This window comes from Vulpes vulpes, chromosome 8 (assembly GCF_048418805.1).
Source record: "Vulpes vulpes isolate BD-2025 chromosome 8, VulVul3, whole genome shotgun sequence".
In the NCBI taxonomy this organism is placed as follows: domain Eukaryota; kingdom Metazoa; phylum Chordata; class Mammalia; order Carnivora; family Canidae; genus Vulpes; species Vulpes vulpes.
In genome coordinates, this window is record NC_132787.1 from 44,221,946 (window position 1) to 44,247,101 (window position 25,156).

General features: G+C 52.0%; 1 protein-coding gene across 3 annotated transcripts; it reads left to right on the forward strand.

Moving 5' to 3' along the window:
- The first annotated feature begins 244 nt into the window (after positions 1-244).
- IL17RA (interleukin 17 receptor A) lies at positions 245-23,292 on the forward strand. 3 transcript variants are annotated; one of them, XM_072766349.1, is made up of 12 exons: positions 245-547; positions 10,130-10,154; positions 10,877-11,023; positions 11,950-12,062; positions 13,318-13,444; positions 15,006-15,053; positions 15,201-15,364; positions 15,985-16,068; positions 16,442-16,526; positions 17,519-17,620; positions 19,639-19,680; positions 20,276-23,292. In XM_072766349.1, the coding sequence occupies exons 1-12, from the start codon at positions 404-406 to the stop codon at positions 21,775-21,777; spliced, it is 2,583 nt and encodes an 860-aa protein (XP_072622450.1). In that variant the 5' UTR covers positions 245-403; the 3' UTR covers positions 21,778-23,292. The 3 variants fall into 3 exon arrangements, with proteins under 3 accessions (XP_072622450.1, XP_072622453.1, XP_072622451.1); XM_072766352.1 differs by having other exon boundaries at positions 254-547; positions 16,442-16,537; positions 17,488-17,620; XM_072766350.1 differs by lacking the exons at positions 245-547; positions 10,130-10,154; positions 10,877-11,023 and adding an exon at positions 12,745-12,849.
- The last annotated feature ends 1,864 nt before the right edge of the window (positions 23,293-25,156 follow it).

A 25,156-nucleotide genomic window follows, 5' to 3' on the forward strand; every position in this document is an offset into this window, starting at 1 on the left:
CCGAGGCGGCCGGGAGAAGGTCGGAGGGCGGGCGGCGGGAGGGGATAGAGTCGGGGGCCGGGACGCGGGCGGGGCAGCGGGAGGGGCGGGGGCAGCGGGGTCGGGGGCCGGGCGGAGGGCGCGGGGAGGGCCGGGGGTCGCGGGGCGGAGGGGCGGGGGCCCGGGCGGAGGGGCCGGGCTCTGGGCGCGGGAGGAGCGCGCAGCGGCCGCACCGCCCGGGGAGGCCCGGCGGGCGCCCGGTGCGCGGCCGAAGCCCTGCCCCCGCGGCCCGCCCCCGGACGGCTGGAGCCGGAAGCGAGCTGGGACGAGCCCGCGCCCGGCTGCCGGGCGGAAGGGGAAGGCCAGGGCCCGTGCCCCGCAGCGGCCCGTCGCGGTCGCCGGCGCCCCGGGACAGTGCGGGGCCATGGGGACTCCGCGCCGCAGGCCGCCCGTGCCCCCGGGGCCCGCACCGGGGCGGCTGCTGCTGGCCCTGCTCCTGAGCCCGCTGGCCCCGGCCCGCGCCTCCCCGCGGCTCCTGGACCACCCGGCGCCAGCGTGCGCTCAGGAGGTGAGACCCGCCGCGCCCAGGGCCCTGCGGGGGCGGGGGGCGACCAGGTGCGCCGGGCGGGACCTGCGGGGGCCTGTGCGGGGGCTGGGGCGGGTCTGCGGACCTGCGGCGCGGGAGGACGCTCGGAGCGCCGGGAGTCGCGCGGTGGCCGGAGAGCGGGAGAGTCTGGGGAGAAACGAGCTGCCGGGCGTCGGGGGCGGGAGGGGGCGCGGCGGCGAGGGCCCAGGGTTGGAGGGAGCAGAGGGAGGCGCCGGGCGGCCGGAAAGGGAGGCGGGGAGGGCCCTTCGGGGAGCCGGGGCTGGCCCAGCGGCCTCCACGCCGTGCGCCTGCGGGTCCCCGGCCCTCGAGGCTTCCCCTCCGAGGAGCCCGCCAGCCCCCGGCCTTGGGACGTGGGACCCGCTGGACCTCGGCCCCCCCAGACCCAGCGGGCCCGGAGCCCTGAGCGCGAGCCCCGACGGCCCGTGGGGGCCAAGGGCTGGGTGGCCGAGGCCTCCGGGCGGTGCCGCGCCGACGCCCCTGCAGAGGGACGAAGCGCTGGGGCCTGGGCGCAGGGCAAGACGCTGCCTTCCCAGCTCCCGCCGGCGCCACCACGGGGGCCCAGTCTGCACCCCGCCGTGCTCGCGGGGACGGCGGAGCCACCGCTGGGCAGTGGCGGTGCCGAGGACCGTCACAGGGAAGCAAGCCAGCAGCAGAGCTCCGCGCTCATCCTCGGCCTCTCCCTCACGGCTGCCCGCGCGCTCCACTCCCCGGCCGCTTTCCTCGGCCCCTTCCCCCCACTGCTTCTCACCCGGCATCTGAGTCAGAGGATGTGAAACGACCGAGGAGATATTCCTCCTTATCTAATTTTGTGGAAGATTTGCCAAGAGGGTGGAAGATGAGTGACTGTTTAGCAGGGATTTTTTTTTTTTAACGTGAAAGATGTTGGGAAATGGTCTCGTGACTCCCACTTTTAGGCAAAGCAGGGGATATATGCTCAGCAGATCCTTCCCGCAGACTTGGTATCAGCTATTCTACCCAGAGAATTCCATGTTCATATTATGATGGCCCTTTGCCAGGAGCCTGCAAAATATAAGGTACTACTGTTGCTCTGGACGGAACAATAAAGAGACACCCTTGTGACCCTGATGTCTAGGAACTTAAATCCTTTAGGAGGGGAAGAGGCTTGAAGGTGCTCACTGTGGTCTGAGGCAACCTGTAGCAAGTGCTCTCAGGCAGCCAGAGAGTATACAGAATTCCAAAAAAAAGAGAAATTATTTCCAGCTGGGATGTTCTTCACGGTACATAAAACATTTGGGCAGCCCTGAGGGGTGGTCGGAGCCTCCAACACAGATGGTGGAACAGTCCAGGTGGCAGAAGGGAGCTGAGCCAAGGCCCTTGGGTGGGCAGGATAAGGTGTGTATGGTAGGGAAGTGAGAGAAGCTAGAAAGGCAGGTGGAACTCCGGGGTGACCTGGTGTCAAAGCTAGACTGAGGGTGAGAGTTTAATTGCTCAGTGGGAAGCACTCCTGAGAGTCATGAGCAGGGGCAGGGCTGCAGAGAGTTACACATCAACCAGAGTTGTCTGTGATCTCCCACATTCTTCCTTCTCCCCACCTTGCCTTTACATATACACCCGGCTCATGGCCCACTCACCTCCACACAGCTTGCCTGCTTCATGACTAGTCCCTTTCAAAAGAAGGAAACAACACCCTTCAGATTTCTCTGCCTCCATTGGCATTTCAGTGGATGCAGCACAATATAGTGGCGGGAGGGAAGGCCACAAATTTGGCCTGCATTTGCATCCCGACTTCACCACTTAGAATCTCTGCAAGCTTGGGCAGCTTAGGCCTGGGTCTCCTCACTTACACGGTGGAAGAGCTGGAAGTGCCATCACAAAGTGTGTCCGTACCACTTTCCAGAATATAAATGCCTGTCCAAAGCCTGGATAGTGCTCAGTGACTCTCTCCCAAGACAGACAGGGGCCTTCTGCATGCTTGTTCTGTTCCTAGGCCTCCAATGCAAGCACAGGATATGGGGGCTTGATAAATATTTGTGGAATGAAAGTCAGTGCAATGAGTGAATGAATGTCAAGCTCTGCTTCAAAAGCAGCCCGGGTGGCTCAGCGGTTTAGCGCCGCCTTCAGCCCAGGGTGTGACCCTGGAGACCCGGGATCGAGTCCCATGTCGGGCTCCCTGCATGGAGCCTGCTTCTCGCTCTGCCTGTGTCTGTACCTCTGTGTGTGTGTGTGTGTCTCTCATGAATAAATAAATAAAATTTAAAAAAAAAAAAAAAAACCGAGATTACCTGAGACCAGGCATAGAGCTCTTTCTGGCTTCCTGGGTTCAAAACCTAGATGACTCTTTGAGTTCCCCCACAGAAATCAGTATTGGAGTGACCATAAGTAATTGCATTTGCCTGAGCGGTCTCCTAGTTGGCCCTTCCCCCAGCCACACCTGCTAGCCCAGAGGAAAGCTCTCATTGCAAGACAGTGACTTGGATTTGGTCAGGATGAGTGTTAAACTTACAATTTTACAGACGGGATGTGTGTTGTCTTACAAATTTTTTTATTTCCTGAGCACTTTGTGGTTTTGACTTGTGGTGGAACAACTCTTAGATTCAACCCTTACCTTCGGGTGGCCATGCCTCTTTTCTCTTGTGAAAAGCTGTGTTCTGTGGACGCTCTTACATGGTAGAGGCATTCTGGCAGTCAGGGCTAGGGTCGTTGCTGGCAGCGGTACCAGCATAGCTGACAGATTCCTTGGCCATCCTACCCGCCTTCTTCCTCTGACTGCTCACAGGAGGCCTACCATCTAGAGACTGTAATATCAGATAGCAGCCAGCAGCACATGGCAGTGCTGTGCAAGGGGGAGGACATGCCAGGTCAGAAGACCTGGGCTCCAGGTCATGCCAGGTCAGCCTTCCCCACTCACCGGCTCTGCAGCCCTGGGTGGGTCACTCCACTACTGAGGAGCCAGGGTTCTCACCTATTAAAGACCGTCCCCTCACAGGGGTTATGGGGAGAGCACATAAGATGTAGGTAAGTGAAAGCACCAGAGTATGTGCACTAGCTTTGGAAGGTGCCAGGGCACTAACATTCCCCTAAAGCCCGGTGCCAGGCCCTGGACCGGGGGTTAACATGCACAGCTTCATTACACACTCACAATGCACCAGGCTGCACTATTGAGCCGACTGAGCCATTCTAGAGAGGCTGGTGATTGGCAGAGGGCCACACGGTTAGTGAGTGCTACCCCGAAAATCAAAGCAGTCTCTGACTTCAGAGGCCACACTTTCAATGTTTATCAAGTGCACAGAGGTAGACACAGTGAAGTAAATTTCTTCCTTTTAATCTTCACCACTATGGATGGAGAATATTGGCCCTACATGTTGTAGGTGTCCTTTTTATTATTCATGTGGTATAGCTGTGATTCAGAGCATGGATTCTGGAGCAAAAGTCACATGAGTGTCAGCTCTGTGGGGCCTTGGGCCACTTCACCATCCGCCCTGTGTCTCTGTTTTTTGATCAGTAGAGATGGGATAATGGGGAGCACCACCTCCCCACCTGGGTGGCTCAGTTGGTTAAGCATCTGACTCTTGATTTCAGCTCAGGTCATGATCTCAGGGTGGTAGAATGAGCCCTGTGTGGGACTGTGCGCTCAGCATGGAGTCTGCTTGTCCCTCTCCCTCTGCCTCTTCCCCCTTTGTGCACCTGCACGCCCACTCACTCTCTCTCAAATAATAAATAAAATCTTTTTAAAACATCAGAGTAAAACCCAAACCGACAGATCTCTGTCCCAGCCCTCTCCACTCCCTAAAACCTTTTCCCCCCAAAATTTTTTTTTAAAGATTTTATTTTTATTTATTCTTGAGAGATAGAAGGAGAGACAGAGCCAAAGACACAGGCAGAGACAGAGCCAGAGACACAGGCAGAGGGAGAAGCAGGCTCCATGCACCGGGAGCCCGACGTGGGATTCGATCCCGGGTCTCCAGGATCACGCCCTGGGCCAAAGGCAGGCGCCAAACCGCTGCACCACCCAGGGATCCCCCCTTTTCCCCAAAATTATCACTTTTACTTAAGTTTTTTTTTTTTTTCCTGGCATTTGCCTCCACATTTCTAGATGTACTTATATTGTTTTTCTTGGTTTGTCAACGTTAGATATTAGCTATTGACTCATAATAGATAACAATTTTAATTTCTTACATTTCTTCTTCCACTACATTTCCTCTTGTGTCCCCATTGTAATTACATCACAATTCTAGTGAAATCCATCATCTGTTTGTAACAAGCGAGTAATCCTCACTGCTGAGGCAGATAAGTGTACTTTGATTATATTCCTTTCCTGGTGTAATTCCTTTTCCCTCCCGAGATGATAATTCCTTTAATTCCTCCACACTTTTCCATGTAACCAGTCCGTTTTTTTTCTATCAGATTTGTCAGGTGTTGCTTTTCCCCACACATCAGATATTCCATCAGTTCCATTCCCTCGTTCCCCTAGAGAACTCCCTCCTGGAACCCCAAATTCTCCAGCTCCAGCCTGGATGGATTACAGTCTAGGCCTGTGGCACCTGTTGTACTAGGTATCCTGTCCTGGCTCCTGTGTCTTTCTTCCCAGAGTTTACCTCCCTCATTTTGCTGGAACATATCCTCCTGCAGTTTCCTAAGAAAATGTATAAGAAGTTGAGGGATATATATATACACACATATATGTCCTCACACTTGTTTGATTAATTTGGCTGGTCACAAAACTCATAGGTTAAAGATAATTTTCCCTCAGAGTTTTGAGGGCATTGTTTTGTTGCCTTCTAGCAAACAGTACGGATGCTAAGGATGCCAGTGCCTTTCTGACTCTCTGTGTGTGGCACCTATCACACACATACGCACACACAGAAACATTTAGATTTTTTTATTTTTTTTTTTCCTGGTATTCCAGAAGTTTCATGATGTTGGGCCTTGGCCTGGGCTTTTTTTTCCAGGCTATTCAATGAACCTTTTTAATTTAGAAATATGTATCCTTTAGTTGTGGAGTATTTTCTTTCCTTTTTAATTTCTTCTGTTTTCTGTATAATCTTCTGGAAATCCAGTTAATCATACCTTGAATTGATTATCTTAATATTCATATATTTTCTCTGCTGTGTTTGTGTTTATTCTACTTTCAGGGGAATTTCCTGAATTACAGCCCAACTCTTCTGAGATTTTTTTATTTCCAAGGTTCATTTTTATTCCCTCCTTGCTCATTTTGCCACAGTATCCTGTCCTTGTCAGTGTCTGCTCTTATCTCTTTGAAACTATTACAATTCTGTTTGTTTTAATTTGTTTTGTCCCCAGCATTGTTTCATTTCCTCCAAGGGCATTTTTTTTTTTTAAATTGTATGTTTTGATCTGTTTTTCATTACAGGAAGCCCTTCCTAAGTATCTGATACTCTTTGGCTGTCTGAGAATATTTTAAGAATGAGGTCCTAGTCATGATGAGCACTGACTAATGTAATGAAGTGTTCAATCATGATTGTATACCTGAAACTAATATAACACTGTATTTTAACTATACTGAAATTAAAAAATGAAAAACTTATTTTTTTAAAGATTTTATTTATTTATGACATGAGAGACACACAGAGAGAGAGGCACAGGCAGAGGGAGAAGCAGGCTCCATGCAGGGAGCCCGATGCAGGACTCAGTCCCAGGACTCCGGGATCATGCCCCGAGCCAAAGGCAGACACTCAACCACTGAGCCACCCAGGCGTCCCAAAATGAAAAACTTAATTTAAAAAATTTTGTTTAAAGAATATGGTCCTAAAAAGCTGATTAAATACTCTGTATAGATAAGGCGTATTGATCATTGGACTTTACTATAGGGGGTTAGGCTAATGGTGAACATGCCCGTCTATCAGTGGACTTTCACATGTCAGAATCTGGAGGTCTTTTCCAGGGCTTGGCTGAGATCAGAGCAGGAAGAGAGAAGTGAGAGTTCACAAAATTCTATATGCAGACCTTCATTTAACTTCAGCTTCTTTGTTTATACCTCCCTGGACACGTGATACCTTTAAGACCTGATGCTTTAAAAGGTTCTGTTGGCTTCTCTCTTGTCTTATTCCCTTCTGCAGCACTCAGAGGCAAGTTCCTCCACTTGGCCTGAGCCAGTTGCTTACTCCTCCTCCTACTTTGGCTTTTAAAAATTTGTTCACATCTTTTGTCCACTGATGTTTCCTCTTTGTCCATGAAAATTTATAAAAATTTTCTCTTTCCCAGAACTTTCCTATGGTTTGGGGAGGGGGAGAAGATAATGTATGTCCATGATCAACATGCCATGACCTCTAATGGAATGAGTTATTCTATATTTCACTGATATGCATATTTTTCTCTTCTGTTTAAATCTTGTCCCCTCATCTTCCCTTTCTCCATCTCTTCTGCTTCTGTCTCTTTACCCCAGTAACCCATGTGTTAATGACCTGCTTTCTGTCTGTGTATTTTTATATGCTTATTCAATCATATTCAAATATATGTAGATATATGGAAGGGTTTTTTCATCACTTATTTCCATAGGAAATTGGATCACAGGATAAGAAGTTCTTTGCAACTTATGTTTCTCACTCATCAACACATCTTAAGCATCACTCCAGGTCAATAGAAATCTATGTAACTAATTCTTTCTTTTTTTTTTTTTTTTAAGATTTTATTTATTTATTTGAGAGAGAGAGAGAGAACAAGTAGGGGGAAGGACAGAGGGAGAAGCAGGCTTCACAGTGAACAGGGAGCCTGATGTGGGGCTCCATCCCAGGACCCTAAGATCATGACCTGAGCCAAAGGCAGGTACCTAACCGACTAAGCCATCCAGGCACCCCTATGTAGCTAATTTTCTTTCATCTTTACATAATAATCCATAGCAGATAGCAGAATATGTAACCATTGTCTTGATGGACATTGGGATTCAAACTAGATCTCACATTATTCAGCCATGGGAATGCATGGGCATTCAATATCACAGAAAAAGAGCGAAATTTAACCCATTTTTTAAAATAGCACAAGCTTAATTCTAAAACTTGATAAATTATGTACAGAAAAAGAAAAACGGGGATACCTGGGTGGCTCAGTCATTTAAGCATCCAATTCTTGATTTTGGCTCAGGTCATGAAATGGAGCCCCAGGTCCAGGCTCTGTGCTGGGAATTCTCTCTGCCTCTGCCTCTACCCACTTCCCCCTGCCCTTAGAAAAAGGAGGGAGAGAGAAAGAAAACTATAGACAAATCTTACTTATGAATATACAGGCAAACAATTTTATATAAAATATTTGCAAATTTAACAAGTAGGATTTACTCACCCAAGACTGTGAAGTTGGTCCATTATCAGCAAATCTATCAATATAATTCATTTACATCAATAAATTGAAGGAGAAAATTGACAGCTATATAAATAAGTGCTAGAGAGGTCATTGATAAGGTTCCAAAGCCATTTTAATAAAAACTATAAGCAAAACCATAATAGAAGGAAAATACTTACATATAATAATGACTGTGAAAAACCAAGACCAAAAACAGTACCAAAAGGTGACAAGGCAAGCTCTTCCAGGAGGAAGAGGATACCCACCCACATCATTGTTAACCAACCGACTTTTCAGACCCTTCCAACTTCCTCTTGGTCTGCATGAAAACAGGAGTCTTTCCTCATGTCCATCATCTTGCAATGGCTTTGGAGTAGCTATCATGAAATAATGGGGGGCTACCCAAATGGTATCTGTATTCCTTCCCTAGAAGAGCTTCCCATCTAAAGGTAAAAGAACCAGTTTCTTGTCCTCTGTGGCCCACTCCTAGGAGTTTCCAGTGGAAGAAGAAACGAGCATATGCATGGAAGCTAATGTCCTGACTGGTCGGGAAACAGAGTGGCACTAGAGTGAGCAGAGGCAGCCGGTGGGTTTTGAACTTTGAGGAGAACCTCTCAGGGTTTCAGTGGTCCTGGGTGAGTGAGAATTCAGCACCAGGATCTGGACAGGACTGCCTGGGGCTCATGAACCTAGTGTCCCAGAAAGTAGGGTATGGACGCAATGCCATGCTTAGAGTCCGTCTGGAGCGTGCTCAAGGCTGTTATCCTTGTATCCACTTTGTGAATGAACCCAGGTGGCAGAGCGTCTTCTCCCATCTTTAACCCTGTCTCTCTACTCCCTCCTGAGCGAGAGGCTGACCCCAGCACCCAGTGTACACCCCTATACCAAATCCTTCTGTTGTCCTGAAAATTGTATTCCTGATCTGCTTCACCATCTGACTTTCGACTCCACATGGCATGATTGGTCTGCCTTTCCAGTTTAGCTAACTAGAAATACCGGAGCCTGAGTTCTTCCCTTGCTCCACTGCCAAATCTGAGGATGTGGAGGTCACCCCTTATAATAAGAGCTTCCATTTATTGAGTGCTTACTATGTGCCAAGCTCTAAGGAAGGGCTGCCAGTGATGAAAGAGCAGCCTTTAGGTGCCAGACCCTGGCAAATATTGTGTCATTAGCAGGAATTGACATGATTCCCTGGGCACTGGAGCCAACAAAATTCCTCATAATGATTTCCTTAGGGCTTCTAGTAAGCTGCCTGTTTAACAGTCTGGGGGCACTGTATTACTTTATTTAATTGTACAATTAACACAAATATATTTCCACTCTCTGAAAGTTTTTGTAAGACAGATTAGAAGTGGAAAATGAGGGGCTCCCTCCTCCAGCCACACACTATCACCACCAGCCCACTCCATGCCCCTAGATCTTTATGTGTTTCATTGAATTCTCAGCAATGCTATGAAGTTTGGTACCTCTGGTTATTCTGATTTTACAGTTGAAGCAATCAAGGCCTGCCCATGTTTGGTATCTTGCCTAAAGTCACTTAGCTGGTAAGTGGTGAGTAGGTGACTCAGTTTCAAGGATGCGTGTGCCTGCCTTCCAGAGTAGAGCCAGCTGGCCAAACCTAAGCCAGTGATTACATTCTCTAATGTTTGTAGTTAGGGCTTCTAAATTTGGCTCTCCAGAGCTCCCCTGGGCTAGAGTTCACACATACCACCAAAGTGGGAGGCAGCATCAGGTAATATTTGTGCTTCAGCTCCCTGATCTATAAAACAGGGCTGAGGATCACACTTTGTCCTGAGCATGAGTGAGGATTCGTGAAAGAACACCTCCGAGTCACCCAGAACAGGGCCTAGCATTGAAGGGAGCTGGTAACCAGTTGGTGACTCTTCCATGGCTGAGCCTGTCCCAGGGGCTGTGGGTTTTGTTCCCCTTCTTGCAGCTCTGTTCGCCAGCAGGAAGCCCCAGGACAGCTGGAGGGCTTTTCAGCAGGATGCCCCTGGAGAGCCCTCTCCATATCTTTTAAAACTGGGGAGTTCCCGGCTATTAACAGCTACCCAGAAAACGCCCTTTACGTGTTGTCCAGTGCACCACCTGCCATCCTGTTTTTCGCTGGATGGGCAGGATGGGAGAAGTGAGAGGATGAGATGATTCCCTGCCCCAGGAGCGGCCCCCAAAACTGAGGTTGGTGCCGTGTACATTTTATCCTGGAGCAAGAGCCAGGGAAAGCATGGGGAGCCTGGCTTCTGAATTGCCATTCCTTCACGCCTCTAATTACCTCCTTCCTTTTTTCCACAGGGGCTAAACTGCACAGTCAAGAATAGTAAGTCATCCGTTTTTGCTCTTCCTGTTGTTGCCTTGTTAATAAAGTGCCAGCCTCATGTTGCTCTCTGACACGAGTGCCGCCCCGGCACCTGGGCTCTGGGTGAAGGTTACACCTTTCATTGGGAGGTGTCCTTGAGAATCCAGGATGCATACACCTACGTTTCTTATCAAGAATACCCATTATGCAAAAGTCAGAAAGTGAGAAACGGAATTGCTATTTTGGGTTTTGAAAATATTGTCTGGGGTGCTGCCCTGGTGTTTGTCTACGATACGATCTGATTTGCCAAAGCTTGTCACTGTAAAGTGAGAGACATCTGTGATGTCGATCCTATTTTGTGTTTTAATTCAAGGAGGCACATACTTCAGGTGTCTGTGCTAATTAGAGATGAGCCCTAGCATAGAAAATAAATCAACTTTTGTCACCACCCCATCCTTCCTGTGCCCTCTTTCACTGCTTTATCTCAAAACCAAGTTTCATTGCTTTGTCTCCTCTCCTGAAGTGCCCTTTAGACCTCTAAGATTTGCAGTGACTCTGACAAACTGGGGAAGACAGGGGCAGGGTAATAAACCCAGCTGAGGGTCACGGGCCCCTGGGTGTTTAAGGTCTACCTCTCTGGAGCCGCTGCTGGGGCATCTTGCTTGCACACCTCATTCTTTTGCAGTTTCTTCAGGTTCTTGCAGAGCATGCAGGTCTCTGATTTCTGTGTTTTCTTGCTCCAGGTACCTGCCTGGATGACAGCTGGATCCACCCTCGAAATCTGACCCCTTCATCCCCAAAAGATGTCCAGGTCCACCTGGACTTTGCACAGACCCAGCATGGAGACCTATTGCCTGTAGTTAGCATCAGATGGACCCTGCAGACAGACGGTGAGTGGGCATGTCAGAGGGGCTCGGGAGGGTCTACCCACCTCCAGGTGAATCCACAGGCTAGACCACCCCCCTCTCCCACCAGACTCAGAATTGGGCTCCTAGTTCTGTGCTCAAGACACAAGGGCCCAGATTTCATGCTGAAAGCCTCCATTGTTTCATGAAATAAATGAATAAGTTTTTAGTGATTTAGATATTAACCCACGATGGTATCTTCTCAAGCCACCATTCCTTCCTTCAGCCTAGAATCCTTGCTACCCTGGAAAAGAAAGTCAGGTGGTTAATTCTCTGGCTGCGGTACCAAATATTTATTGGAAGATGGTAACACATTGGCCAGTGTGCTTTGTCCCTTGATTTAGGGGCTGGCATTTTTTTAAAGTAATCTCCACACCTAACATGGGGTTCAAACTCATGACCCCAAGATCAAGAGTCACCTGCTCTACTGACTGAGCCAGCCAGCCACACCTAGGGGCTGGCATTTTTTAAAACAACCGCCCCCCCCCCACCCCAAACCTCTTCAGGGATAGAGAGTTGAAGTTGACAAGAGCCAGCCCCACATGTGTGACCAAGGCCTAAGGGAGGTCAGCCTCCTTATCAGCCTCCAGTCTCTGGTGCCTACCGCAACCTCTCCAGGGCACACAGGGACAGCCAGGGTTGACACCCAGGCCATGGTGCCGACACCCTAGCACAGCCTTTGCCTCTGGCCCAGTGTGAAGTTTCACTGGTCCTTGCCCAGCAGGGAAGTAAGTGTCTGCTGAGCAGTGGGCCCAAGAGTGAGTTGGAAGGAACAGGAAGTGGAGGGTTAGGTACCATGAGCAGATTTTCTCTTAAGAGTGAGTAAGCATGACAGGCAGGGAAGTGACACACCCAGTGGTTTGTCTGTTTTTGATCTGAGTCTGTTCGCCTCTTCTCCCTCTGACCTCCAGCCAGCATCCTCTTCCTGGAGGGTGCAGAGTTATCTGTCCTGCAACTGAACACCAATGAACGTGTGTGTGTCAAGTTTGAGTTTCTGTCTAAACTGAAGCATCATCACAAGCGGGTAAGCAGCCGGCCCCAGAGTAGATTGTGTTCTTCCAACAATAGTGAGGAGCAGAAGGGTTTTTGAAAGCTTTCCAGACATGCCCACCCTGCCTTTGCTTCCGACTTTACCTAGCTGTTCGTTGTAAGTCCCGTGGAAAGGGACTTCCACGGCCCCCTCTCCTGCCTCCTTCTTTGTAACCCAGAGTGATCTGGGGCCTGCCTCCAGGAGGAACAGCTCTGCCCAGACCAGAGCGCCATACTGGCTGGGGCACACTCAAAGGAGTGTGCAGCCCTTTCCATTTACTTTGCTTCTGGCTGCCCAGTAGTCATATGTTGATTCTCATCTCCTTTGTTTAAAGCATCGAATCACGGACTGTGGTCCCAGGACCCTGCGAACCGGTTAGAAAGGTAGAATCCAGGGCCCCACCTCAGACTTCCAGAATCAGAAACTCTGAGGGCAGGACCCAGCAATCTGTGTTTAACCAGCCTACCAAGTAACTCTGGGGCAAGGTCCAGTTTGAAAACTGCCTGTTGTAATCTGCAAAAGTGCCTGTTTGCAGATCTCCACAAACACACTCAGCCAAGATAGGTCCCTTCCCCTGTACTTAATGATGATCCCAAACTTGACTGCTGGTGGATGGTGAGGCCCAGGTGCCTAGATCAGCTTAAAAGCAAAGGGCCCCTACCCCATCTACCCCCAGGCAAATTAGAATGGGAATTGGAATCAATATATGTCATCTGCACCATCCAGAAAATACCCTCACACCTTCTGTTGTCTCTGCAACGAACGTGTCTGCAGGCGCAGGGTGAGTGGGGTCTGTAGCCCTCCCTCTGCCCTTTTGAGCTCCAGAACATTCTCAAGAGATCCTGGCTTTGCCATTTAAGGAGGAAGAGTCACTTAACAAATGGCTTTTAACTGCCCGTGGTGTGCTAGCTCTCCCAATAGCCCTGAATCCTCTGGTTCAGCTCCCTGACACCATCGTCCTGGAATCTGAGAGGGCTGACCCTGTGTGGCTTTCCCCTGGTTCTCCCGTGTGTGTGACGCTACTGCCTACTGATGAAGCCAGACCCAGGGTTTTTAGGTAGACAGCAAAGACCAGAGGAAACCGAGGGTAAAGATGCACCTACCCTGATGTTGGATCTTGCTGTGAGGGTTATTTTCTTCCTCGTCACTGACCTTCCAGGAGGTAGCAGAGGGTGGACTTCTTGGGCACACGCCACTGGGTAAGAGGTGTGTGTGACCTGTCCAACCTCCCCTTCCTCCCTCTCTTCAGTGGCATTTTACCTTCAGCCACTTTGTGGTAGAACCTGGCCAGGAGTATGAGGTGACTGTCCACCACCTGCCCAAACCCATCCCTGACGGGGACCCAAACCACCAGTCCAAGAATTTCCTCGTACCTGGTAAGAGTGCCCTCCAAGCCATTCCTTCCACCACTCAGCTCTTCCTCTTTGAGAAGAAACCAACAGGTGGCTCAGACATCAGCCTCCCTGCTCAGCTGGGCTGTGGCTGCATTGTCAGCATGTGGCTCCTTCTGAGGTGGTCGGGAAGTTCCTGCCCAGGAAGCGTCAGGAAGACAAGCTGTTCTCAGGAGAGTTTAACCCTTGCTTCGAGCCTTGTCCCAGCTCCCATCACCTTGCTCGGCACCTTTGTCTGTTTCATTCCCCGCCTGCCCTGCCTGGCTTTTCTGTCTTTACACTACCTGCATTTCTCTATCACCATCCTGTGTGCGACACTGTCTCCTCTTCCCCCTGTAATCCATCCTGCCTGGGAAAACTGCTGGGTTTGTCTTCTAAAACATCATTTTATGTCTGTGTGCCTTCCAGTTCTCTGTCTTCCTCAGCATGCAGCCATGACCTACATTTCCCATTGTTTGAAGCCAACTGCGTCTGGAGCCGCAGCCCCCTTGAGGACCGGGTCTGTGACCTATACCCATCCATGCGAGCTCCAGAGCCTCACTGCCTTGCATAGAGTAGGCATTCAGGAACTGCTAGCAGGAACTGTTAGGGATGATGACAGCCTTCTTCATTCCTGGAGCACTCTGCACATGCACACACACATGCACGCACATGCACACACACATGGACACACACTGCCTGCTTACCCTGTCACTCCCTGACACGTTTCGTGATATTTTTGTGACGTTACATTATGCCTTTGTTTTCTTTGGTCTCTTCTACTGGAATATGCTCTCCAGAGGGCAAGGGCTCTACTTTATTCACCAGTCTGTCTCTGGTGCCTAAACCTGTGCCTGGCACATATTGGGTGCTCAGCAAGTGCTTGTCAAATGAGTGAGTGTCCCCAGTCCCCTCCCTTGTTCCTATAGTAGACCCACTCAGGCCCTATTCCTCTATGGCAAGTCCGACCTGTCACATGTCTTCTTAAACCAAAGTGAAAATGTTACAGTCAAGGCCACTGGGGAGGGGAGTTCAGGGAGATGTCTGTGGAGCTGTGGTCCTCAAGGCTTTCTCCACGCCTGTGGAGGCATCATTGAATTACCTGGGAGCTTGTTAGAAATGCAGATTTTCACGGACCCACCCCAGACCAACTGAATCAGAAACTACCTGTTGTGACATGCATAGGAAAGTTTGAGAAATGCTGCCATGAGGGGACAAAGTATTTCTGCCCGTGTCAAGAATCAGAGGCCAGCTGCAGAGACAGCTGATGGGGGCAGGGTAGGGGGGAGCTGGGGTGGGCTGAAACTCTCCCTCAAAGCAAGCTCAGGAGGCATGCAGTTGAGTCTGGGAGGTTCTCTGAGAGAGGAGGTGTGGCACAGCCAGGTCAATACCTGGTTCTGTGGGGCCTCCGGCTGGGGCAGCAGTTTGGTCCTTTGAACTTTGAAGGGGCCACCTTTGAACAGACTCCCCAGAAGGAAAGAGCTTGTTATCTATGGTGTCAGGAGTCTGAAAAGGCAGACTTTCTAAGGCAGAGGCTCAGTGGTTTCCCCTTCTTCTGGGTTGGCAGGCTGCGAAGACCCCGGGATGAGGATGACCACACCATGTGTGAGCTCAGGTAACCGCGCCGGCAGCTTTGTGGTGGGGGTCTTGACTCGGATGTGCGCATGCGCGCGCGCGCGCGCGCGCGCGCGCGCGCGCACACACACACACACACACACGCTCACCCTCCCTCCCCCTCTATCTGGGTCTGCACCCTGGCCAGGCAGCCTGTGGGACCCCAACATCATGGCAGAGGCCCTGGAGGCCCACCAGCTGCGGGTACACTTCACCCTGTGGAATGAGTCTGCCCAATACCAGATCCTGCTGACCAGTTTTCCCCACATGGAGAATCGGAGCTGCTTCCATCGTGTCCTGATGGTGCCCGAGGTAAGGCCAGCCCTGTCCTGAGTCCCGTCCATAGCTCTGTGCTACCACCTCCACGGGTCCTGACAGAACTGCTGCCCGGAGCCTGGCAGGTACTGTGCCTGGCTGCTCCCAGTTCTGCGTTGCTCTGCTCCTGTCCTTTCCTTCTGATGGTGGTGTCCAGGCAGGTCAGTGCTGGATCTTTCCTTTGGCTCGTCTAGTCTGATCTCTGCCTTGCTCACCTCCCCCGTCCTTCTAGTTCCTCCTTCCCCACAGTCTCCCTGGTTCTCTCTGTTTTCTTATTCCACCTGTTGCAAAAAGGATCTGAAGAGTTTTAAGATATTAAGACAAAGGGGGAATAAAGATGAAATAATATGAAGCCAGCATGGGGCTACTGGAGAAACCATGTGTCTGGCCTTTGGCTTATGAACACAGACTTGTCTCCACGGTCCCTAGCAGCCAAAGCAAAGAGAGAAATGCCAGTCACTAAATGTGTTCCCGAGCCAACAACGAGCTGGTTACCCCAGGGAAATGTAGTCTTTTCTGGAATGAAAGCCTGGGGAGCCTTTCTGGGGACAGCCTTCCTGGGGGAGGTGGACAGCTCGTGCCCAGCCAGCCTGACCCACTCTCTCCCCTCCCTATAGCCCACACTCAAGGAACACCATCAGCGGGCCAACATCACGCTCACCGGGTCAAGCTCTAATTGGTGCTGCCGCCACCAAGTGCAGGTGGGTGAGTGTGGTGCACACAAGTGTGGGAGCACCTGCACAGGTGGGCACTCCTGGGGGGCACAGTAAGGAAGGCGCCAGCTCAAGGACCTGTGCTCTCTCCGAGGACCTGGCTCCCTGGTCCCCCAGGGTTCCCTGCCTGCAGAGACGGCATCTCTGCCTTTCCTGGCCCCATATTCCAGGCCTCCCCTGGACAGGGCTTCTTTGGCCCCCTGTAGCAATAGGCCACCTTCCTGGGAGGCAGGTGGAGATCCTGGGGTAGCTGGCCAGGGTCTGTTGCCTATGCTGGCAAGGAAGCAGTAGTGGAGAGGGCCCAAGCCCCCCACCCAATGTCTCAGGGTCCCACTCTGCCCTGCTCTCACCACTCTCCCAGATCCAGCCTTTCTTCAGTAGCTGTCTCAACGACTGTCTCAGACACTCTGTGACTGTTCCCTGCCCAGAGATTCCAGATGCTCCAGGTAGGAAGTCTGTCGCCGCTTTGAGGCATTTTAGGGAGGAGAGTGAATGAAGGTCATTCCTTGACTTGAGCTGAACCCTAACTTGGTTCTCAGGGTGGGGGCGGGCTTTAATTTTCCTTGGAGGTATTCAAGCCTGCAATGTGGGGCTGTGGAGACACTCCTGGGTTGGACTCTTGACTGCCTGTCCTTAGCTGTGCAGCCATGGGCAAAATACTTAACCATTCTGATCCTCAACTTCTGTGACTAAAAAACTGGGGATTGTAATTATCCGAGAGTTGCAGTCTGGGCCACAGAGCATGAGTGCTTTACCATGTTTGCTTTTAATCCTCACAAATGGTAACCCCTCATACCATGAAGGAGAGCATCCCTCCCCCAGCTCATAGATGAGGAAATAGAGGCGCAGAGATATCCAGTAAGTCGTCCAAGATCACACAGCATGGAAGTGGCAGCGCTCTGGGTTCTGACCCAAGCCCATTCCTGCCCCCTGCGCCACGGCCGCCTTTTCACTCAGAAGCAGGGCAGAGAGCCACAGGCATCACATCAGCCCAGAGGAGAGGCTGGCCTCCTGGGTGGGAGTTGGGGCATCTCTCAGTAGACCAACAACCGGCTGCTGCATGGAGATGTTGTCATGAAGTTTAGCAGGTGCCTGGAGCGCTCAGTGGAGGGCCGGGGTGGATGTTGGCAATGGGTTTTGTAGTAACTGCTAATAACGAAGAACACTGTTTCCCTTTGTTCTCATTGCAGTCTTGATTGCAGGTAAGCCCAGCCGTCCTTCCTGTCCTTCCCCAGGGGCCATTCCTCAGGCCATGTCAGAAGTCCCTGCCTAAGCCTCTCTGGAGCCAGGCAGACAAGGCTGAACCTAGAGGCCAGCCCGGGGGCTGTGGCACAGGCCAGAGGGGACAGCCCGGGGGCCAGGCAGCTGGGCTGGGGACCTCAGGGCTGCTGTAGCAGGCCGCTTCAGCCGCCTCACTATACTGTTCCGCCCCCCACAGACTACATACCCCTGTGGGTTTATGGGTTCATCACAGGCATCGCCATCCTGCTGGTGGGTTCTGTCATCCTGCTGATCGTCTGCATGGCCTGGAGGCTACCCGGTAAGGGGCAGGGGCTGTGGGGGCGCATCATGGGGTTTGCTCCTCTGTCCCCCTTGCTCCCTGTGTCCTCTTCTTTCCGCTCCCGTCTCTGTGAGGCTGTGCTCAGAGGGCACCCTTGAGTGCCAGCCCTCCCATCTCAGATGAAGTCTTGACACTGGCTCTCTCGGGCCACGGCAAGTTCGGTGGTCGAGGGGTCAGGCTGCAGGAAGGCTGACCTGGGCTCAGATACCAGCTCCAGCACTTAACTACCTGGGCAAATTACTTCATTCTCTGAGCCTCGGGTTCCTCTTTTATAAAATGGGAATTATAAAGATACTCACATCGTAAGATGAATATAAGGATCACACAAAATAACATACATGGATTCTTAGCATAGAGCCTGGCACATATTTGCTCGACATATGTCAGCCACAATTATGTTAATTGCTACTGAAATCAATAGTATTAAAACAGACTGGATGGAAGTTGCTAGGAAAGGGTTTCCCTGCATCAGACATGATCAGCCAGGCAGATGGGAGAACCTGAAGGAGCTCATCCTGCAGCCCCCAGGCTCGTACGTCAGTCGGGGAGAACAGTGAGGGACAGCATGATGTGAGAGAGAAGGTTCTGGGTGGGCTCTGAGCTCTGCCTCCCTGCTTTGCAGACAGAGGCAGATTGCTTAACAAACCCTAGATTTGGTTTTGTCTTCTGTCAAATGGGGTGATAATGCCTCCCTCTCAAGGTTGTGGTGAGGATTAAATGGTACAGCCACTGGAGGGGCTGCCTAGGGGGTGCCCATAAGTACCCACTCCCTCTCCCTGCAGCCCTCTCTGGTCACATTCTGAGCAGGAGAGCCCATGGGCCTTTGGCTTCGGAGCTCGGCCCTCCACAGCCCTGGGGCCCTTCCTTCAATGGCCTGAGAGCAGTTTCCACACTGACGGCTTAGTCAGCATTCAGTATGGATCATCATGGATTATCATTCAAGGGGAGGAGTACCGCACCAGGCATTGGAAGACCCCCAGAGAGGGCCCTTCTCCGCAGGGCTGTTAACAGGGTCAGATAAGTTCACATCTCTAGGAGCACTTTGAAGATGTATTTAGTTTAGAGAGTGGGGGAGGAGCAGGAGGAGAGGGAGAAAGAGGGACTCTCCAGCAGACCCCCCACTGAGCACCAGGCCCCACACGGGCTCCACCTCCTGACCCTGAGATCACAACCTGAACAGAAACCAGGAGTCTGACGCTTAACCGATGTGCCACCCAGGTGCCCCATGAGTGCTTTATAAACTAAAACTCGCTCTACATGCCAGCTGGGCCCTCTGCTTCATTTCTGCCTTTGCACTTCCGGCCTTCTTTCGGAGTGCCCCGCACCACGGGCTGAAGAAGAGGATGCTCGTCCCACGGTCTTCTGGTAGTTCTGGACAAGGCCCAGAAGGTGGAAATCGGGACTCAGGCTCTTGGGGTCTTATTTGGCCATCCGTGGGTTCTGTCCATCCTGCACGTCACTGAGGGACGGCCTCCTACACCACAGGTTCCTTCTTTGTATCTCTGAGGGAGCAGTTGCACAAGAACGTTGTTTCCCTCCTCGCATCAAAAATACTAGGAGGAAGTGTCATAAGCAGGCAGTGTCTGAAGCTGTGTCGTAGGCCTGTGCAAGGACGTTTCTGGGGGAAGAGGCCTTCCCTGCACGGGGCATTTCCTTGGGGGCAGGAGAGGTCACCACTGTAGGAGCAGTGCAGAATGCTGGAGACTCCCGCCGACAGCACGTACTGTGTGCCAGGCCCTGCACACAGTCTCGCTGAATCCCTGCTGTACAGACCCACTCACAGAGGAGGGTGCTGAGCTTCAGACATACCAGTAACTCTCCCAGGCCTCACAGCCACCCCCGGCACACCTGGCGCTCACACCCGGCGGCCCCTCACAGTGCAGGGCCTGCCTTGTGTCGGGGTGGGACAGCACCCCATCACAAGCCCCAGCAAATTGATCCCTATTTCTCTTCCAAAACAGCTGCTTCGGTATGTTGTTTTTTTTTTTTTCTTTCAGGGTCTCATTGTGAAAAATACGGTAATGACACTAAATACACAGGTCAGTGTTTCCTGGTGTGGGTGGGCTGGGTTTGGTGAGTGTTGCTGTGGGAGGCATAACGGAGGGCTCTCCTGCAGTTTAGCTCCTGGCTTCCTTCAGGAGGCCTCACCAGGGAGGACCTACCTTCTGGGACCCCCACACAGAGGGGACCGCAAATGGTGAGGCTAGGATAATATGTTTGAAATCACCTGGACAAGCAAAGAAGGGAAGGGCACCATCTTTTATGAAAAGAGGTCCTACCTATAACAGGTTTGTATTGCAAAGGCAGACCTTTGGACCTTTTTTCTTTTTGATTACAATAATTAAAGTACAGGCTAAAAGACAGATAGGAATCTTGAGAAGGAAATTCACCCTCCCATAAGGCACCAGACTGTGATTCTTTGCAGGCAGCCGGAATGAGTGAAATAGCAACATTTGGCTTATTCTGAGGCCTTGGTTGTATCACTTACACTAGGGAGCCAGTGTGTGCCTAATCCAGGCTGCCCCCTGGGCTGCCCAGCTAGGAGTGCTGCCCTTGGCCTGTGGTTTGAGGATGAGCGCAGGTGCACACCTGAACCTGTGGGCCTGGCTTTCCTGCTTTCCTTCTTTCCCTCAGATATCCAGCCCAAGACCAGCCTGACCCCTCCACTCCTGAAGCCCAGGAAGGTCTGGATTGTCTACTCTGCCGACCACCCCCTCTACGTGGATGTGGTCCTTAAGTTTTCCCAGTTCCTGCTCACCGTCTGTGGCACTGAGGTGGCCCTTGACCTGCTGGAGGAGCAGGTCATCTCAGAGGTGGGGGTCATGACCTGGGTGGGCCGCCAGAAACAGGAGATGGTAGAGACCAACTCCAAGATCATAATCCTGTGCTCGCGAGGCACCCGGGCCAAGTGGCAGGCCATCCTCGGCTGGGAGGAGCCCGCCGTCCAGCTTCGGTGTGACCGCTGGAAGCCCGCAGGGGACCTTTTCACAGCAGCCATGAACATGATCCTGCCGGACTTCAAGAAACCAGCCTGCTTCGGCACCTACATCATCTGCTACTTCCGTGACATCAGCAGCGAGAGCGATATCCCTGACCTCTTCAACATCACTTCCAGGTACCCACTCATGGACAAATTTGAGGAAGTTTACTTCCGGATACAAGATCTGGAGATGTTTGAGCCTGGCCGGATGCACCGTGTTGGGGAACTCACAGGTGAGAACTACCTGCAGAGCCCCAGTGGCTGGCAGCTCAAGGAGGCTGTGGAGCGGTTCCGGGAGTGGCAGGTTCGGTGCCCTGATTGGTTTGAGCGTGAGAACCTGGGCTCAGCAGATGACCAGGACCTCCCGTCCCTGGACGAAGAGGTGTTTGAAGAGCCACTGCTGCCACCAGGAAGAGGGATCGTCAAGCAGAAGCCCCTGGTGCATGAACCTGCCCCTGAGGGCTGCCTGGTGATAGATCCGCTTGTTGGTGAGGAAGGAAGAGGACCGTCAAGACTTGAACCTCAACTTCAGCCCCAGGGAGAGCTGATGGCCCAGACCCTGCAAACTGTGGTGTTCCCAGTGAAAGAGGTCCCTTCCGCTCAGGCGGTGGAACCTGTCCCTCACACCGTTGAGAGCAGCACAGCTGGCCGGTTGGCCGTGGTGGAGGGAGATGAGGCCTGCCCGCTGTTGGAGGGTTGTGGCCCTTGGCGCAACAGCGTCCTCTGCCTCCCCATGGACTCGGAGGAGCCTCCCCTCTGCAGCACCCCGATGGCATCACCCAGCTACCTCCCAGAAGACGTAAGGGAGCAGCTCGAAGGTTTGATGTTCTCCCTCTTACAACAGAGCCTGAGCTGCCAGGCCCAGGAGGGGTGGGACAGAGCCGCAGTGGCCCTCAAAGACCTCCGCACACCCTACGAGGAGGAGCAGCGGCAGTCGGTACAGTCCGACCAGGGGTATATCTCCAGGAGCTCCCCACAGCCCCCTGAAGGACTTATGGAAATGGAGGAAGAAGAAGCAGAGCAGGACCTGGGAAAATCGACCAAGCAGCTCTCTCCTGAGGATCTGGAGAGCCTGAGAAGCCTCCAGAGACAGCTCTTCTTTCAAGAGCTTCAGAAGAACTCTGGCTGGGACAGTGTGGAGCTGGAGGTGCCCTAGGGCCTCCCCAGACTCAGGGTGTTGAGCAAAGGGAGTGTGTATGTACACGAGTGTCTGTATATATGCATCTGTTCATGTGTGAAATGTTTGCCTTTAAATGTAGACCTTGGGCAGCCCCAGTGGCTCAGCAGTTTAGCACCGCCTTTGGTCCAGGGCGCGATCTTGGAGACCCGAGATCGAGTCCCGCATCGGGCTCCCTGCATGAAGCCTCTCTCTCTCTCTCTCTCTCTCTCTCTCTCTCTCTCTCTCTCTCTCTCTGTGTGTGTGTGTGTGTGTGTGTGTGTGTGTGTCTCTAATAGGTAAATAAAATCATAAGATAAAATAAATGTAGACCTCTTGATCCCTGGGCATCCCCCTTAATTTTCTCTCTCTGACCCTCTGGCCATGTTCTATCCCAGCAAGAATCCACAGCCCCTTCCCAGGAGCTAGTGACAGAGTGTTCTTGAGTTTCCATCATGCAGTCATCCAATCATCCAGCATTGATTTTGCACCTGTTAGGTGCCAAGCATCTGAGATTAACAAAGGTAAATTGCACAGGTGCCCTAGCCACCAAGGGGCTTGACGATTAGTGAGAGTGACAGATTAGTAAACAGGATGGTCCTGTGCAATGAAAAGGCTTAGTAGAGGTCTGCCCAGGGCTGTGAGAATACACAGAAGGAGCACCTGGGCCAAGAGACAGTGGTTGGAGAGGGCTGGTCCCAGGGGAGAGGCCGGAGCCCCTGTTGGAAAAGGGCTGTGGCCAGGCTGGGTACCCTGGCATTCCTTTGATGTGGTGAGCTGCTATCCTACAGACAAGGGTCCTGAGGACCAAACATACCTGAAAGCCACCTCAGATCATTTTTGGAAAGAGGATAGAAATGTGTGGTGGGAAATCTAACAGCATTCAGCTGGGAGAAAAGTCTGAAATCCTGAGCTCTCACTTTGGCGCTGCCGTCAGTGGGAGAGCTACAGCAGAGGAGTCTCTGGGACTGCGTGGCTGGGCCCCTGGGCAGCAGGGCCCCCAAGCTTGGGAAGCCCCAGACCTGGGACCCCAGGCCTGAGTGTGAGGTGTGGAGGCCTCACAGCAGGTGGGCGCAGGAAGGCAGGGCAGGAGCGGGAGGCACGCAGAGCCCAGCACCTCTTTCAGGGGCAAGGAAAATATGCCACTCTGTACTTAGAAGTCTGACGTGCAAAGACAGTATTTGAGGAGAGATGCTAAGGCTCAGTGTTTGAAGAAGTTTTTCCTGAAATGCCCCTGGGGAGAAACTGGAGGCTTCTGTCTGTCTGGGGTCCCGGTGAACAATGCTGGGATGCTGTCTGCTGTGGACTTGGGTGTGCTCCGTTACCTGTCCTCGAGCCCCTCAGCTGGAGCTCCTGGCTTCAGTGAAGGGGGGAGGACTCTGACAGGTAATGGGAAACCAAACATCGCAGGTCCTGTGTGTGTGTGTGTGTGTGTGTGTCCCACACATGCATACATGTGTGCAAAAGGGGGAGTCTCAATAAAAGAATGAATAAATTCATTAACTCTGGTAAGAACTCCTGCTAGTTATTTTGAGTCACATGTTCCTATAGGCCAAGAAGCTCCTGGCTGTGGAGTCCCGTCAGTAGTGTGATTTCACCGCACAGCGATAGGGCCTCCGCTCTGGAGCCCAGGCAGGGTGGCCCGTACACAGCCTGACAACAGCAAAGGACCAGGGGAGGCAGTGCTGCAGACAGGGTGTCGGTGTACCCCCAAAATACATATCTTCACACCTCATCCTCAGTGGGACAGTAGCGGAGCCACAGGTGATTAGGTCATGAGGATGGAGCCCAGAGAGCCCCCTCGGCCCCTCCACGAGCAAGAGCCCAGCAAGATGGTCACCTGTAAGCCAGGCAGCAAGCTCCCGCCAGACACCCGGTCCCCCGCTCCTTGGTCTTGGACTCGCCAGCTGCTAAACTGCAAGAAATGTCTGTGTCTATAGGCTCCCCAGTTTATGGGTCCTGTTCTAGCAGCCCTCCCAGTCTGAGACCGTGAGCGAGGGAGCTGCAGTCTCCCGGCCGCCGCCTCTCAGGCTCTGTGTCCCCTCCAGCAAGCTGGAAGTGGGCATCCCTGGCTCCAGATGCCTACCAAGGTTCCTGGGACGTTTCCCAGCTCCCAGAGTGTGGAACACCATGGCGACTCTCCCTTGCTGGAGCCATGGCTCTCCGTCGCAGTAGACTGGCCCCAGCCAACGTGGTCCCGGTGCCCAGAAGCATACCAGCCGTTTAGATTGCATTCCCTACAAACCTTGAATTGTAGCTTTGCTGGCCTTTGAGGCCAAGTGTCCTCAATTAACATTGGTCACTGTGTCCCCTTTCTCTCCAGGACTGCTGCTCACTTTCCTACCAACATTAGTGAGATTTGATACACTTACCGTCATATCGGCTGGCCCTGTGCAGTTCAATGGCTTTTAAGAATTCAGAATTCAGCAACCAGCAACATAATCAATTTTAGAACATTTTTCTTACCCCAAAAAGAAATCCGACACCCCTTAAACCTCACCAACCTCCCTAAACTCCCTCCCAACTCTGGGTTTACCTGTTGTGGACATAACATACATAAATGGAATCATGAAGTTCCCAAGGGCTTCTGGACCGTTTAATGTCATTCCTGGGTTCCTCCCACGGTCCTTGCCCTTCCCGAGTCCCCAGTCTCACACTGGCCTTTGCTCCCCATAAATGCAGGAGGTCCTATCAACCTGTGGTGTCTGCTGTCAGCCAAATGCCAAGAGCTTCAGGAGCATATATAAATAAAGCCTTGCCTTTCTTTTTGTATTATTGTGAAACGTGGCTAATAAAATCCTGCTTCATCCAGAAACGCCATTCCAAAAACAGATGTCCTCCAAGCTGTGACTTTCCTACCACTCAAGCCCCTCTCCTCTTAAATTTTTTATTTAATTCAGTTTGGCAGTATATAGTATAACATTCAGGGCTCATCCCATCAAGTGCCCTCCTTAGTGCTCGTCACCCAGTTACCCCATGCCCCCAGCCAGCTCCCCTCTAGCAACCCTTTGTTTCCCAGAGTCAGGAGTCTCTCATGTCAAACCCCTCTCTAAAACAATACAGCAGAAGCAGCTCAAATAGGTGGAAGGACCCACAGTCAACATGTGACCAAAATGTCCTGTACCTGTGGCTGGTGTCCAGCACGGGCCTGCACGCTGCCAGCTGGCCAGCTCCAGTCCTGAGTGGATTTGCAGGACTCCCTGCATGCTGTCTTGATCCTAGTAAAAAAAAAAAAAAAAAAAAAAAAAGCCAGTGGAGGAGGGTTGGGGAACAATTAGATGGTGATACAGACACGCTTTCCAATTTTGCTTCTACACCAGTTTTTCTTTACTGCTTAGGAAGAACCTCAGAGGTGTTCGTCTTTAAAGGAGTTGGTCAG